This window comes from Delphinus delphis, chromosome 7, assembly GCF_949987515.2.
Source record: "Delphinus delphis chromosome 7, mDelDel1.2, whole genome shotgun sequence".
NCBI classification, from domain to species: Eukaryota; Metazoa; Chordata; class Mammalia; order Artiodactyla; family Delphinidae; genus Delphinus; species Delphinus delphis.
In genome coordinates this window covers 71,501,933-71,519,953 of record NC_082689.1, presented here as the reverse complement: position 1 = coordinate 71,519,953, position 18,021 = coordinate 71,501,933, and the positions used below count along the sequence as shown (strand labels likewise).

Sequence of the window (18,021 nt, the reverse complement as noted above, 5' to 3'; positions counted from 1 at the left end):
GACATAACTGTGAAAATGCACAGAAAAAAATGACTGACTTTTAAAATCTCATTAAATGTCACTGACACTGTGGTTGACACTGTGGTTCCTGTGGGTAAGAAGCATTCAACTCAATACACATCGGAGAGAGCTACAGCCCACACTTGCATTCTTGTTAGTTTTTGGGATACCATTTTTAAAACTGAGAATACAAAGGAAAGTACTTAGCCCTCTAAGATGAATTTAGACTAAAGTAAAAACAGTTGGAAAGACAGACTAGGAGAAGAAGAAAAGACAGCCTGGGTAGACCTGTAACTACTTTGAAATAATAATTAAAATTCTTTATTTCTTTGGATTCCTTTTTATAGTAATAATAAAAACGTAGTTGTACCTTGCCACAAAAAAAAAAATCACACCCACAAGTGAAAATTTGGTAATTTGTTTACAAAGCACAACAGATCAGCACAGCAAAATCTGTCTCAAACAAAAGAAGTGTAGCTTCGCAGCTCTTAACAATTCCCCTTGTTTCCATTTAAACTCTTTAATTTTTAATTGTGCTGTGTAACACAAGAAGCCTGTGTAATGAAGCCTGTACCCCTTAAGACCATTGTTAATTCCAACAGAAGAGAGTATGAGAACTGGAAAGTAAATTGCTGGCATCCTGTTGGTGGGGTACAGATTATCTGAATCAAATATCTGACCTCGTATGGCCAGTAATCTCAACCCAAACCATTTTTCTGTATGCATTATGTATGGTCTGCATATCCTTCAGTCACTGAAGGCCTCTTCTGCTTTTTTATCCTTGTCACAGTTTGGTAGAATTCTTTTTATTTATGATCCCTGTGATTCCAGAAGAATGGCTGCTGTCCTTTCCTTCTTCATCAAGAGACTTCAGGATGGCTCTCCATTCCTCCTTCTGCTTCTCTATCCTCTGTTTCTCCACCTGGGCTTGTTCTTTTTTGAAATCTAGTTATTTGATTGGCTTCTGCCTCCATACTTCCCACTAATGCCACTAGTTTGAGTTCTAAGTCTTCCTTCAGTTTGACAATTGATTACTCCTGGGTAAGTTTCCTAGTTGCAGATGACGTTTGGTCATCTGCAAATTCATCTGCAAAGTGTGTAAGACTTGTGACAATTCTTCATTAATGCTGCTGGAGGAGGAAGACGGTATTAGCAAGCTCTTGATTCTACCACATTGTGAATATAGTTTCTTTGCCAAAAATATACAGCTGACTACTCCTTCATTGCACAGGCAGTAATGTGTGTTGCTTCATTAGATGCAAAACATGTTGAACATTGGCTACCAATGCATGGCTAGGACAAGTGGACTTTTATGAATGGGCTGGCTTAAAAAAAATTCTTCTTACACTGGGAACATATGGAAATGCCTTATCTTCAAAGTCTGTTTGTTTCTAGTCCAGGCTGCAACTGGGCTGTTTTAGACTGCATACATTTTCTTTCCTCACTGTTCTTCATGAAGTTTTGCTTCCAACTCTTGCACTGTGGTAAGTTTGTTATATTCCTCTCAAGAAGATTCAACTTTTTTGAAAGGGGTAAAATACACGCAACATAAAATTTACCACTATAACTATTTTTAACTGTACCGTTCAGTGGCATTAAGTACATTCACATTATTGTGCAAACATCACCACCATCCACCTCCAAAATTTTTTCATCTTGCAAAATTGAAACTTTGTTCCCATTAAATAATAACTCCTCATTCCTCCCTCCTCCCCGCAACCACCATTCTACTTTACGTCCCTGTGAATTTGGCAACTCTATGTACCTCATATAAGTGGAATCATACAGTATTTGTCCTTTTGTGACTGGCTTATTTCACTAAGCATAATGTTAATGTCTTCAAGGTTCATCCATGTTGCATTATGTGTCATAATTTCCTTTCTTTTTAAGGCTGAACAATATTCCACAGGATGTACACAGCACATTTTGCTTATCCATTCATCTATCAATGGACACTTGAGTTGCTTCTACCTTTTGGCTATTGTGAATAGTGCTGCTGTGAACATGGTTTTACAAATATCTGTTCGAGTCCCTGTTTTCACTTGGTTTGGGTACATACCCAGATGTGGGATTGCTGGATCATACAGTAATTCTATGTTAAATTTTTTGAGGAGTCATCATACCATTTTCTACAGTGGCTACATACCATTTCACATTCCCACCAGCAATGCACAAGGGTTCCAATTTCTCCACATCCTCACCAGTACTTGTTATTTTCTTTTTAAGATCCAGTATAAGTTTGCACTTGTATTCGTTTCCCAGGGCTGCCATAATCAATTAGCACAAACTTGTTGACTTAAAACGACAGAAATTTATTCTCTCATAGTTCTGGAGACTACAAGTCTGAAAATAAGGTGTTAGCAGGGTTGGTTCTTTCTAGAGGCTCTGAGGAAGGATCTGTTTCATGCCTCTCTCCTAGCTTCTCGTGGTTGCTGGCAATCCTTGGCTTGTAGCTGCATCACTGCCATCTCTGCCTCTGTTATCAAATGGCCTTCTTCCTGTGTGTCTGAGTCTCTCCTCTTATAAGAACACCAGTCACTGGATTTAGGGGCCATCCTAATCCAGTATGACCTCATCGTAACTAACGACCTCTGTAAAGACTATTTCTAAATAAGGTCACATTCTGAGGTTCTGGGTGGACATGCATTTTGGGGAACACCATTCAACCCAGTACATCACTGAATTTGTGTTTGAGCTGTTTTCATTCTCCTTTATCCTATAAAGTTTGTTTCTCTAACACAGATGTCCTCTCCATTTCTACATACTTTATCATATTTCTCATGTATTTCAATTGTTTTTCTAAAAGATTAAATTTATTTTCTATACCTAACAACTAAGATGTCAGTTCTTGATTGTGTCTTTATTCCTCATTCTCTATATCATTCTCCTTTTCTTGTATTCACTCGTATATCTAGATAAGGTGTTCACATTTTCTTCTGCTTAAATCCATTGAAATTCCAAATGTTAAATCTTCTCTTGAGGATTCTTCAGAACAGAAAATATGGTAAGCACTGAGAGAACCAGAAGCTTCAGATAACCACATGGCCACCATCTCGTGGCCTGCCCAGAGCGCCTCTGCAGCTTGTGTTGTAGGTTCTTGTGCTCTTCATCATGATTCATACTCCACCCACCAGGGACGACCCCAGGTCCAGTCCCTGATGGAAGGGGCTCTTTCCTTAGATTTTAACGATCCTATATGTTTGGAAAACATTTAGTTACACAAAACATTTCTTTACTATAGAAACTCTTTACTATAGAAACTTTCAGAGCCATCAATATGGTAAATCATAGAGGTATTTCCCAAATTTCTATGCTGTAGAACCCTTTTTTAAAAGAAGCATCTCAGCCTTTGAAAAACATTGCTAAGTGAAATTAAAATTCACAAATTCTAGAGTAAAACTCATCTAGTGACAGAACAATTGAAAGTCTTTGAGAACAAATTCCCTGAATGGGCATATCATATTTGTTTCTCTTCACAAAGTATCAAAAGTATTTTGATAGGACTTGTGAATAAACCTTATTTAAAATATACAAAAAGTTCCTTTGAGTATTTAATCATGTGCATAAAATAAATGTCACGTTTCAGTAAATATACAGTTATTTGAAATCAAGTCTTACATTTTGTAGGTTTATAACAAATAGCACCATCCTTAACAGAGTTGCATTTTTCATGTTTCCAAATTCCTTTTGGATCCAAGACAACACAATTTCCAGCAGATTTTTTATCTTTCCATGGGATGTAGTCAAAGGCACTGCCATCAGACCATTCAAAACTTGATTCACTTCCCTGTGTTAAGAATAATAGAGATAACTTGAATTCAGATGTATGACTTCAAAAAGAACATTAAGAAGAACATGCATGGAGAGAGAGGCATGGACATATATACACTAACAAATGTAAGGTAGATAGCTAGTGGGAAGCAGCCGCATAGCACAGTGATATCAGCTCGGTGCTTTGTGACCGCCTGGAGGGGTGGGATAGGGAGGGTGGGAGGGAGGGAGATGCAAGAGGGAAGAGATATGGGAACATATGTATATGTATAACTGATTCACTTTGTTATAAAGCAGAAACTAACACACCATTGTAAAGCAATTATACCCCAATAAAGATGTTAAAAAAAAAAAGAAGAACATGCATGCTATAAAAAATACAGGGATGGAGTGTTAATTATTTGCTTACAAGTATTGTAGATCTGGACCTACTTGTAAAATCAGGGATTTATTTTTGATGCATTGATCTGAGACATTTGCTCTGGCATAATTTAAATAGGACTTTAAAGTTAAAGACAGGGTTACTATATCTCTAGATTTGTTTTTTTTGTTTAAAGGATGAGTTTATATAACACTTGAAATTAGATGACATGCAAATGTCTTCCATTTGTCACAATTACAGATTTACAGTCTCAACCTTCACATTATTCTAAATATTGTCTTTTATGTTTTATAGTTTTGTGGTTTGTGTCTCTGGCTAGATTTTTTCATATTACAGAAGTCATCAACCAGCAGGGGTCTGGAAGAGAAAAATACTTCCCAAGAAACTCATACGGGAAGATTAGTTTTGACTTGTCCTCGATTCTATAATCCTAATTTGCCATCCTTTTATTTTCCCCACTTTGTTCTAAAGATTATTTAAATTAAGCCTTCAATTCTAATCTCAATGGATGTCTATTTTTTGTATACTAGACATCATTATCAGTACATGAATATACTAATTAATAGGGTTCGAATAGTGGTACAAAAGATGTGTTTACCTGCAGAAAATTATTTTCAAATTAGTGTTAATTTCTAGGGGGAAAGTGGGGAGAAAATATACATCTATTAGTCCTAATGTTAAGAGTTTTACTTGGCACCTTATACAGTATAAATTTTGTGCTAATAATCCTCTATTAAGGAAAACATTATCACCCCAATTTTACAGATGAGGAAATAAGCTTGCAAAGGTTTAATAACTTGCTTGTGATCACCCAACATGTAAACAGAAGACCTGCCACTCGTATTGGAACTCAGGTTTTTCTGATCCTGTGCTATTCCCTTTTCACCAGCTCTCCAACTGGTCTATCCCAAATAGGTTACAGGGGTGTCGTTGAGACATTAATCTACTAAGCCCTTGGGATGGCTTGGCAGTGCCCAGGGCAGCTGCAGTCCTGGCCATTTGCCTAGATCACTCTATAAATATAATTTTCCATTTGCTCTATGTTGTGAAAAGATAGAAAGCACTATGGGATGCAAATGTAATCCGAGGACTCAATCTGATGTTATACTTTGAATTAATATCTTATGCTCAGATTTCCAGCCCTCTAACATATTTGGAAAATTTCTGGAAAACAAAACAAGACTTACATCGTGACTTGAGAGCCCAACCCATAGTGGAAATCCATCGCGCTTTACGATATCTTCCAGAAAAAGCTGGCCATTTTGGTCATGAACACTTGCCAAATGACCTCCACTTTGAGAACATGTATTTAATGCTTCATACCATGTTACCCTTTTTTGAATAACATTATAAATACCACCTTCATGTGGAATAAACCGTGGCAGAGTAGTATTATAGTCTTCCTTGTAGTCAACTGTAATATTTAAATTAAAAGTGTTAGTGATTAAATTTAAATTATTCAAAATACATATTTTGGGTAAGGTTGGACATGCAATCATTTCAAAAGTTAAATAAAACTGGGGCATCCCTGGTGGCACAGTGGTTGAGAATCTGCCTGCCAATGCAGGGGACACGGGTTCGAGCCCTGGTCTGGGAAGATCCCACATGCCACGGAGCAACTGGGCCTGTGAGCCACAATTACTGAGCCTGCGCATCTGGAGCCTGTGCTCCACAACAACAGAGGCCGCGACAGTGAGAGGCCCGCGCACCGCGATGAAGAGTGGCCCCCGCTTGCCACAACCAGAGAAAGCCCAGGCACGGAAACGAAGACCCAACACAGCCAAAAATAAATCAATAAATCAATATTTAAAAAAAAAACTTCCTCCCCTGAACCCTTGGATAGCCTTGATCAGATACTTTAAAAAATAAATAAAAAATAAATAAAACTGGGCCTCTTATTAATAAGGGAGGTCAAATGCATACTTTCTCTTATAGCCACAGCATATATAATAGGCTCTTAACTATTACAATTGTCTGAGTGATTAAAAAAAGGGATAAACATTGTCTTTTATTTAAGGAGCTCACATATTAGTTGGGCACAGAAAACAACACCACCTGAAATGAGGGCAAAACAATTAACCACTAAAATATGTGTGACTGACTAGAGAAAGAAAGAGTCATCTGAATTAAGGGAGTCAGAAAACCTGCTTGATAAATTAGATCTCCAGACTTTAGATTAGATGAAATTAGGACCAAAAAGAAATAAGGTAACCAGAAAGTCAGCTAAAAACAAACAACAGTAATAACAAAACCACAATGATGGTATTTCAAAAGGACACAGAAGCCAAGTAAAAGAGCTCCCAATGGCCAAATCTGAAACAATTTGAGCAAAATATTAAATAATATAGTTTATTAGATTATAACCCAAAGTATAAAATAAATAACCATGAGCCTGTGCTGATATAAATAAATGACGAAATAAATTTTTTTAACGGGAGAGAATAGACAAATCTCCTGTGTAGAATTCCAAGTAACTTATATAGATACTTCCCACCTCAGGAAGATAGAGAATAACTCTCCATTCCACAAGTAAGGACTGAGTATGGTAACTTCCTTACAAAGAGTATGACATGGAAAGGGGGAAGAAGAGTAACTCTGCAGTGGAGAAAGCTAATGAACGTTACCTAGACCCAGGTGATCAAGGTTAAAATGAACAGTGGTAAGTAAGTCATGATGACAGAATATACCCTTCACAGGATGTGATGAGAATGACATTTTACCTCTGTGTTTTTTTCCCTAAACCCCAAACCCATAACCCCAGTTTAATCATGAGAAAAACATCAGCCAACCCAAACTGAGGGACATTCTACAAAACACATGACCAGTGCTCCTTGAAATTGTCCAAAAAAGCAAGAAAATCTGAGAAACTATCACAGCTGAGAAGAACCTAGGAAGACATGAAGACCAAGTGTAACGCAGTATCCTGGATGAATTCCTGAACAGAAAACCAACATAAAGTAAAAACTAAGAAAATCTGAACAAGGTATGGACTTTAGGTAATAATAATTTACCAACATTGGTTTATTTGTTGTGACAAGTGTACCATACTAATGTTAGATGTCAACAACAGGGGAAACTGGTTATGGTATATATGGAAATTCTCTGTAGTATCTCTGTGACTTTTCTGTAAATATAAAACTATTCTAAAATGAAAATTTTATTTAGAAAGGAAAGAAAAAAGAAGGTAGAAGACATCATGACAGGAAAAAAAACCATAAATAAAGGTGCAAATGAGAATGGGTATACACTGTACATGGGACAGTGAAGAGATCAGCGTGACAGGAAAAGATACTTACTGAACCAAAAATGGGGAAAAAAATGGAGACTGAGAGAAAGCCTAGAATTTTAGAAGAGACTCTGGTTTCTAAAAAGTCTCAAAAGCTTACATGAACTCAAAACAATTAATAATAGGGAATCCCTGGAGATTGTTGATGGAAATGGTGCATCAGAAAGTTATTCTGCAGGACTGTGAAGGGAGAAAATGGGCCTGGATGCAACTGTGATGGGCTCCATGTTAGCAGAGGACTTAGAGCAGAATGGCCATAGGAACAGTTTTTAAGCTGTGAAAATTTAAAAACTGACATGCATTTAAAAATACACGTATTTAAGGAATTAGGCAAGGTTGAGAGACATTCACTTTCGGCCTGTAATGTCAAAACTCTACCCAAACACACTTCCTTATTTATAGAAATCTTATCCAGCCTTCAAGGCCCAACCAAGTTTTTCCTCCTCCTCAGTACATTCTTTGTTTTCATTATTCCTGTTTTCATTGGTCTCTTTTGACTTCCCAACAAATGTAAGCCTGTACCAAATAACCTAAGACTAACCTGCATAAAACAGTGATAAACATTTAATGCTGTCTCCCCAACTACATTTTATTCCTTGAGATCAAGACCATGACACCAGGGAGTGTGTCTTTTCCTTTCTCTGTGACGTCTACAGCGCCTCTCATAGGACTGAATACAAGGGAGCCACTCAAAAAGTACAACTGCATGATTCCCGCTAGTGAAGCTAATGACTTTACATTCTCTTTCCCTGGAGTAGAAACCCTACATTAGCATACTTACCCATTTCAATTTTGCAAGCCAGAATGCTGTGCTGGTGAAAGTAAAGTATGTCTTCAACAACATTGAAGGTTTGAATATCCCAGAAACCATCAGTATTCAAGCCAGCAAAAAACTTGTCATTTTTTACAGCTGGTCTTCCTGATCTCCAGTGTGTATATGACAGCATGGTCTTATCAGACCACATGAGAGAATTATCTAGAAAAGAAACACTTTTTTCTATGCTTAGAGATTAAATCAAGACTTGAGTTACACTTATGAGGTTAATATTTCAAACTCAACTAATTTTCTTTCTTCTTTCACCACCTTCTAAAAGGTTGTATAATTATGTGCATCCCTCTAAAATATTTTCTAACAGTAAACCATGCTTATTTTTAATATAGAAAGTACACATTATAAACATGAAAATTAATATTTATTTATCATTCTACCATCCTGAAATAACTTTACATTTTGTTATTTTTTTCATCCAATATTCATTTTTTCCTACATATATGTTTAATTGTAATGGAAATTAACACAATTATTTTATTTAAAAAATTAACATATATAAAACTAGTGATAGAAACCTCTTCTCTGGACCTAAACTGTGCACAATTTATGTCAATTGATTTTTGACAAGGGCGCCAAGACAATTCAATGGGGAAAGAATAGTTCCTGGGACAACAGGATATCTACATGCAAAAAAAGTGAAGTTGGACCTTCTCCTTTCACCATACAAAAAACTCAAAATTGATCACAGACCTATATGTAAGAGCTAAAACTATAAAACTCTTAGAAGAAAACACAGGAGTATGTCTTCACGAGCCTAGGATAGGCAAAGTCGATAGACACAAGTGATAAAATAAAAAATAGACAAACTGGGCTTCATTAAAATTTTTAAAGTTTTTGTGCTACAAATTATACTACCAAGAAAGTGATGAGAGAAAATATTTACAGATCATTTCTTTGACAAGGGACTTATATCCAGAATACATTAAAAAGTGCTTAAAACTCAGTAATAAAAAAGACAAATAATTTAAAAAATGGGAAAAGGATCAGAATATAGATTTCTCCAAAGATAACATACAAATAGTCAATAAGCACATGAAACGATGTTTAATATCATTAATCAATAGGGATATGAAATAAAAACCTCAATGAGATACCACTTCGTACCCACTGGAATGGCTATAATCAACATAACAGATAAAAGCAACTGTTGGCATGATATGGAGAAATTGGAACCCCTAATGGACAATGGTACAGCAGCTTTGGAAAACCATCTGTTAGTTCTTCAAAGAGTTACACAAAGACCCAGCAATTCCACTCCTAGGTATATACCCAAGAGAAACAAAAACATATATCCACATAAAAACTTGTACATGAATGTTATTCATAATAACCAAAAAAGTGAAAACCTAAATACCCATCAACTAATGAATGGATAAATAAAATGAGGTATATCCATACAATGGGATATTATTCAGCCAAAAAAGGAATGATACTTGCTACAGTGCCACATGCATAAACCTTGAAACCATTATGCTAAGTGGAATAAGCCATTCACAAAATAGTCACATATTATATGATCTCACGTACATGAAATACCTAGAGTAGGCAATCTGTAGAGACAGAAAATAGATCAGTGGTTGCTGAGGGTTGGGAGAGGGGATGGGGAATGAGGAGGGACTGCTAAATGGGTATGATGTTTCTTTGGGGGACAGCGATAGTTGCACAACCCTGTGACTATACCAAAAGCCACTAAATTGTACACCTTAAATGGCTGAATTGTATGCTACGTGAATATACCTTACTAAAGTTTTTGGTAAAACAAGTTGCTAGGCCTATTAAAATTATGAATTGGTATGAAGAGTGATGTCATTATTACCTACACATACTCCTTGTTGTCCTGGTTATTTCTTCCTTTCACTGATTACCGTCTCCCAAGGCATTCTACCTAAACATCTGCCTGCAGCCATGATACACAAGGAATCTGGTACATGTGATTTGGTTCTTGCTTGCTGCTTTATCTCACCTCATGTCTTTGAGTCCCTCTCTCCCTCTCCCCCAATGTTAATAAAGTTACAATTTTCTGGCCCATGCGATGGGCAATGGTATATTTCTAAAGCTGTTATAACAAAAGAGTCACTTTTTCACTTGGCTTGAAATATCTCTCAGTTGACACATGGCTTCTCTTAGTAATTTCTATTCGCGGCCCTACTTTTGAAGAGTCAGAACTTTAAAAAAAACCAGAATCCTTTGTATAGGTGGTATATACAATTAAATAATATTTAAGCATATTTAAGTGATAAAAAACCACTATGGATATAAATTAAGCCAGTGAGAATTAGTTTTAAGCCAAATTTACTGTTTGCTGGAAATATCTTTCTATATGTCTCTTATATGTCTGTATATTTTAATAGAAGTTTTGTTACAACTACATCTTATAAAAGAAGTTAAGATGATTAAAAGAAAGCCTACAGATCTGAAAATGCTTTGCAGAATACAGAATACATTTTCAGTTGTTTCTGATAATATAACTAACAAAGTACAGCAAAGGGTACAATTGAAATCTCTAACTATATCCTGGGTATAGTTTCTGTTGCTCCACATGGGATCACTGTTTCCTCAGTCACTTTCAGGTAAAGCCTGGGAACTTTCTACCTAGTTCCTCTCCATTTTCTTCCATTCTTAAATTTAAGAGTGTTCAAGCATCATCAGAGAAAAGAATTGGGCAACTAAGTCCTACCATGATGAACTAATCTTCAGCTGGCAACCCAAGTCTTACCCATTACTTGATAGCTTAATTTTTGTTAACTCATCTGCAAGCCATAAACATTTAAGAAAAACCTGAGTAATTCTAAGAAAGAGACAGGTTAGATAGCAAAGAGAAGACTATTTTTAAAATGGTCAGATTTGAGTAATTAAGTTTCTTTGCCTACCCTACCTCTAGCTATCATTGTCCTGTGCCCCTTATTAAGCCCCTTTTTTGGGGTGAATGTATGATTTTAATGCTTTATGCCCACACAGTGATTTTTTTCTAATTCCAAAACTTTATGATTTTCAGGATACCTCTAATTGAGTATCTTTCTAAATTGGTCTTACTTCCCCTATTATTAGAGTCTGTGCTTTAAAAAAAATTTCATAGCAATTATATCTTGAATTTGTGGCATTTGCAATCTCAAATATTCTATCCCATTGGCAGACTATGTGTCTCATTTTTGTAATGTATACCCCAAGCCAATGATATAAAACCAAAGATGCAACATTAGTAGAAGTGTATTTCTCTTCTCACTCATCCCACATACATAGAGATATAAAGTAAGTATTGGAGATTTATGCAGGAGTGCAGTCATTTTAGTTAGTCTTGTACTGCTAGGAGGGAGGGTGAAGAAAGGAAATTATTTTCCACCATTTAACTCTAAGCTTGGTGGTAAAGGCATTTTAGTGGCAGAGCAGAGACACAAAAACTGTCTTGGTATTTGTATTAAGTTATGCTAAGTGCATAATTATAATTTTGTATACTGATTAACATATACTCTGAAGAATATACTTTCACAGCTTGATAAACAAGTAGTTTATAATGAACTATGAATATAAATAGTGAAAAACAGTAGATTTACAACTTACTTTCATAAGTTATACCTAACATGACCCATGAAGCCATGTAATGGTAGCGTAGAAGCTGCTCAAGAACAAAGTTATTCTCTTTTTCATCTCGAATACTCAGAATATGTGATTTTGGATCTGTTAAATAAAAAAGAGTCAATAATTTAAATAATTAATTATTTAGAACACTTTGTTTGATAGATTTAGTCATTTTTATTTCCCAGTTTAACACACTCCAAAACTTAAACAATAGTAGAAAATAAGAAAGACATATAAATTAAAACTATCTTGTTGTACTAAATGAATAGGTTAAAACATTTTCAAACTTTTTTTTTTTTTTTTTCTTGCGGTACGTGGGCCTCTCACTGCTGTGGCCTCTCCCGTTGCGGAGCACAGGCTCCGGATGCGCAGGCTCAGCGGCCATGGCTTACGGGCCCAGCCGCTCCGCGGCATGTGGGATCCTCCCGGACTGGGACACGAACCCATGTCCCCTGCATCGGCAGGCGGACTCCCAACCACTGCGCCACCAGGGAAGCCCTTTCAAACGTTTTGATCTTCAATTTGGTCTCACAGAATAGTGGAAAACTAGTAGCTGAGAGGAGAATTTGAAACATTGATTCACTTTCCTTTTCCCCATTTAAGGCTTATTTTGAGTTGGTACAAATCCACCTATATTAATGACACACTGTCAAAGACTATAATAAATAAAAACCTCTTAGATGGGCTAAAAGACAGACCTTCCTTTTCCTTAGCGATGACTGTTATAACAGGATTTTAAAAGTTTAATATTTCCCAAAGTGTGTTCCTCGGAAAAGAGCTACATTGAAAAAAACTTTACAAATTTTGGTTAACCAAAAGTAAACTAGTTCATTCATGTCAGTATTTCTTAAAGTATATGCTAATGCACATTTGATAATGTTTAAAAGGAAGTGAAGATGTGTGGTATTTCTCACCCTTGTTCTTTAACTAAGGATCTTTTTCTTTACAGAACATCTCAAGAGTAGTGTTCCACAGAACACACTTTGGGGAATAACGGTTTGACATTTTCCATAGGAACTTCCTATAAAGTTGATGGGTCCACTGTTCAAAAGTCACAAATCCTCAGTGGATCTCATAGGAAATATCTGGAGAGTCCTGAGAGCTGAAAGTATGAAATGTGTATTTCTTTTAAGCAGAGCTGCTTCTTTCTGGCTTATCTAAGTTTTCAACTACTCAAACTGGCCTATTTTCTCTCTGCCCAGAGCCTAACTTGATTTAATATCCAGCTCTCTGCTCTCTAGTGTCATTTCTTTCTCTTTTTAAGTAGAACCCGTTTATACATCTAAAGAGAGACTAGTTCCCTAATGGATGGGTAAGAAAGGAGATAACTCCTATACTTTCCATTTTAACTAAACACAAATTTTAATACTTTGTCATTGATAATGTAGAAATTAGGAGAGGAATATTTTTGAGTTCTAGTTACTAGCGCTAATTAGAGATATTTATTGAATATAATACACTCAGATGAGATTTGTTTACTAACGAGCACAATGCAACATATAATGGCCATACAACATACTCACTCAGTGTCTGGCATTGAGAATGAACTTCATCTCGTGTTGTCACTATATATCTATTCTTTGTTATCATGAAATTGTAGCAAGAGTTCTCAAATGGTATCCATGGAGTATTTAGAACAGGAGACGGACATCGAACACTGTTAACTGGTTTGACCTCTTTTTCAGTCTCATCTAGAAAAAGAATTAATGGTAAGAATTCTAACTTCAGATATAAATGTTAAATCCTGTTCATCATATTTAGACTTGATTTGTAGGAAATATTCAGGAAGCCAAGAAATAATAGCCTGGTGATGCTTGTTCTGTTTATGCTCAAATAAAATGTGACCTCTTAACCGGCTTTCTGTAGGAAGGAAATTACTTAATACAATTTTCTTTTCCCTGATGTGGAATGAGTAGAAGAATGTGGAAAATGAGGTGTTATTAGGTTAAATGCAGTTTCTGTCTTCCTGCATCACCAAACTTCTAATACAAGGGGCCACTTCAGAGAAACTATACAAACATAATAAGAGGCACCTAAATATGACTTTGAGAATTCATCTTCAATTTTCTGGTTACTGATACCTTCTCTAACTTTAAAAGAATATTTTATGAAATACTTGATGTTCTAAATAAGTTATTGCTTTAACCAAAGCAAACAGAAATAATTTAAAATCTGACATCTAGAAAAATCTGAATTCAGCATTTCTTTTTCATTTTATGAAAAGGCCACAGATTCAAAAAGATGCAAATAGAGATATGCTCTATTCAAAGCCAATCACACTGATTCAACACATGGTAGAGACTATGCAATATTTCTCCCAGCTCACAGCAACTCCCTTTGTGAAGTAGTGTTTTTTCTAACCACAAACCCACAAATGTGGGCCCCTGGAAGCTGTAAAACCACTTTCCTCCGACTGGGCTAGAGACGGCATATCTGACTTAAGTTGAGTCTATCAGATTCTCTCTTTCAATTCTTTTCAGATTTGAAAATGGAATTCAGAGATAGTCAATTCATCTCCAGTTACGGCTAAAATTGAAAGCTGCAGAGCTGCCATGTTTCACCATGTGCAGAGAGAAGCAGGAAGTGCAGAGAGAAGCAGGAAGTACATAAAGAGAAGAGTGCAGATCCACTGAGAGAAACAGAAAGGAGAGGTGCAAGACAGCATTTCTGGCTTTGAGATCCCCTCTCCTCGGGAGGCTCAGCTCTATCCCCATTTCTGAGGATCTAAATTTTCCTTTGGGCTTAAGCTAGCGTGAGCTAATTACTGTTAGCAACCAAATGAATCTTAACAGTGACTCATAAAAGAAATGTTACCCATTGATGATAAGAATTACAAAAGAATTCCCACAAGTGTAAGTTTTCCATAAGAATATAAACACAAAATGTATGCAAAATGAGGCTAACAAGGACTTAAAACTCAAAGGTCAATTACTATCGTCAGGTGACAAAAATAAAGATAAAACATCTAAAATAACAAATTAATGACAAAATATTTAACATATAATAATTCTCCTCAAATACAAATTTTCACAACAGATTTTGTTGTAAAAAGGACATGATTATAATTACTTTATAATTTTAAAACCAGATTTTACAAAACCATTTCCTCAAAATTCCACTACTCATGAGACTGATAACAATTTAAGAATTAAAATACTTGAAATTAGCATACTTCCTGAATAATAGCAAATAGCGCCTGGTTGATTATTATCGCAGTCAGATGTTTTCCAGAATCCATCAGTGTCTAATACTACACAGTCTTCAAGTTGTTCATTATTTTCTGCCCAGCGACTAAATTGAAGATGTTTCCCATCTGACCAACCAAAGTTGAGTTCATCCTGTATGGAGCAGAAATATATCTTAAGTGGTTACACTTCATGTTATCCCTATTGTATGATTTTGACCCTTGTGGTCCATCTAATAATTTTTAAATTTGTTTAATTTTATTTATTTATTTTTGGCTGTGTTGGGTCTTCGTTGCTGCACACGGGCTTTCTCTAGTTCTGGTGAGCTGGGGCTACTCTTCATTGCAGTGCGTGGGCTTCTCATTGTGGTGGCTTCTCTTGTTGCAGAGCATGGGCTCTAGGCATGCAGGCTTCAGTAGTTGTGGTGTGTGAGCTCAGTAGTTGTGGTGCATGGGCTTAGCTGCTCCGTGGCATGTGGGATCTTCCCAGACCAGGGCTTGAACCCGTGTCCCCTGCACTGGCAGGTGGATTCTTAACCACTGCTCCACCAGGGAAGTCCCCAATCTAATAATTTTTAATTTTATCTTATGTTTAGCACATATTTACACAGCACTTACTACATACCAGGCATTGTTTTAGGTACTCTGCAAATATTATATAATCTTCATAACAACCATACGAGATAGGTATTATTATTATATCCATTTTACAGATGAGAAAACTGAAGTCATGTAATGTGCACAGTCACACAGAATGTAAACCACAGTGTTGGGATACAAATCCAGGCCGTTAGGCCCTGGAGTCCATGGTCTGAACCATTATGCTTTGCTGCCTCACACATAATTGGAACCATTGGTTGTTGGAAATCAGAAAGCTAAAATGGAGTGAGGACCACTGTAAGCTCTGATTAACTTAGAGATAATATGTAGTAGTGGAAAGAACACAGGCTTTAGAGCTAAGCATACCTAGTTTTGAATTCCGGTTCGGTCACTTGTTAGCTTTTGATTGTGGCATTACCTTGCCACTTTTCCATCCCTTCATCTATTAAATGGATGTGACACTTAATCTCATGGGGTTGGAATTAATGGGGTAACGTGTAAGACACATAAGTCAGTGGCTATCTGGTATACAAGAAGAGCTACAGAGACGTCAGCTCCCTTCCTCTTAAACCTTCAGGCCCTGTGGATCTCACGCCACCCTTTTCACATTTGTCTTTGAAGAGAAACGTCCTTATTCACTACATTCTATTGTGCGCTAGAAGTCTGTGAACATCTATCTTTACATCCTGACAAGGGCCTGACCACCCACCTGTCTTGAGAGAGGCTTTACAAGGTAGGTACAGATGTGCAGGAGATGGATTGTGAAGTACAGGCCTGCCTGAGTTTTCCTGTGGTGCTGCCAGAGCACCAGCCCTTCCACACTGACCCACTGAGCTATGCTTTCCTGAGGCCTGGGGCAATTTTGCATCACTGGTTTATTTGGAATATTGGGCCAAAGGCCACACACAGTCTCACAGTCTCCTTAGTGAACCCAAACTAGCAAATGTGGCCAAACCTCAACACCACCAACTGTTTCATTCAGAAGTGTTCTCTACCAGTGTTCCAGTTGTAAACTTATGGCCAGTTAATCTCTAAACCAAGTGGCCTCAAATGTGGCCCTTTGCCCCTGTGATGTTGCCTGTACTGAGTATTACCCTGGATTCCTTCCCTCTTGTTGCACTCCCAACTAACCCAGGTCCCTGGGCCTTTGGAACTTCTGTTCCTTGTGGATAAGTCATCCCACTCCCACCATCTCTTTACTGAACACTAAATCTCTTTATTAAGACTGTAAGTATCTCTTCACTAAATTCTAGACCTTGATTGATCTTGATTAAAACCTGTCTTTTCTAATAGAATAAGTTCCTTTCAGCATCCCCAAGGGAAGGCTGCTTGTTTTTTTTAGTCTCAGATATCACAGAGCCATGAGAATGAGGTAGTGGGTATTTTTATTTCCTTCAGTCATTTCCTTTGAGGTTTATGCCCTTCTTGTCTGACATTCACTGAGGTCTTGGCAAACTCCCAGAGTCCTTCCATCTCTCTGACATTCACTTTGGTCTTGGCCCCCTTGCTCCTTCCTGATATTTACTAAGGAGGTGTCCCATGCCCTGCTCTGTCCTCCTGGTCATACCACTGACTTAGGGACGTCTATGTTCATGTGGATGACTCACCCCGTTCCCAAGCCTTCTTGACTTCCTCTTCTTCTATGGACTTTCACTTCTATGTACTCGAGTGACCTGCTCTCACAGCCACACTCCAGACCTTCTATAACCCAGAACTGCTGCACTGCAGACACTGTAAACATGCCTCGGTCCAGACCAACATCATTTCCTGCATGAATGTCTACAAGAAACTCTAACTGGTCTTCTATCTCTGGACTGCTCACTTCCTTCCCCAGCTTCTGCCCAGCATAGTTTTTCTCAAGTCAAAATCTGATATTGGTACTACCATGTTTAAAATCTTTCAAAACCTTCCCATTGCTTTCAATGTAAAGTTGTATTTACTTACACTCTGCCATGTTCCAAAGATTTCAGGCAGCTCATGAAGATACAAAAGAAAGAGCTATGTAAAATTTAATATGTTAAAGAGCAAAAGGGAAAAGAAAAACACAGGTGATGACTGAAAATAGGATAAGAAAGAAGACCGAAATCATCAAGTGGGGAAATAAAGTTACAAAACTGTATGATCCGAAGTGCCTTAAAAATAAATTCGTGTACATAGAAAAATAACTTGAAGGATATATACCAAATATTTAAACCACATTTATCACTAGATACTGGAATTATAGGTGATTCCAATTTTATTCTTTTAATTTATTCTAACTTCATGATTTTTCTCCAGCGACAATACTGCTTTTGTTTAAAAAGGTTTAAGGTGGTTAAAACTAGGAAATGTGATAACTTAATTACCACCCGCACAAGAGACACAGTGATGGGTTTCACATAATGCCAAAC

General features: G+C 36.9%; 1 protein-coding gene and 1 pseudogene across 3 annotated transcripts in view; both read right to left on the bottom strand.

Moving 5' to 3' along the window:
* Nucleotides 1-18,021, bottom strand: part of CD302 (CD302 molecule) — a 130,297-nt gene that overhangs the window by 46,289 nt on the left and 65,987 nt on the right. For all 3 annotated transcript variants that reach the window (XM_060016725.1, XM_060016726.1, XM_060016727.1), the window contains exons 26-31: nt 15,020-15,185; nt 13,371-13,538; nt 11,830-11,946; nt 8,221-8,415; nt 5,341-5,567; nt 3,619-3,787 (exon numbers count right to left, since the gene is read on the bottom strand). In XM_060016725.1, the coding sequence (XP_059872708.1) occupies nt 3,619-3,787; nt 5,341-5,567; nt 8,221-8,415; nt 11,830-11,946; nt 13,371-13,538; nt 15,020-15,185 (1,042 nt within the window). The remainder of the gene's footprint in view (nt 1-3,618; nt 3,788-5,340; nt 5,568-8,220; nt 8,416-11,829; nt 11,947-13,370; nt 13,539-15,019; nt 15,186-18,021) is intronic.
* On the bottom strand, nt 668-2,271 carry LOC132428743 (centrosomal protein of 57 kDa-like; annotated as a pseudogene).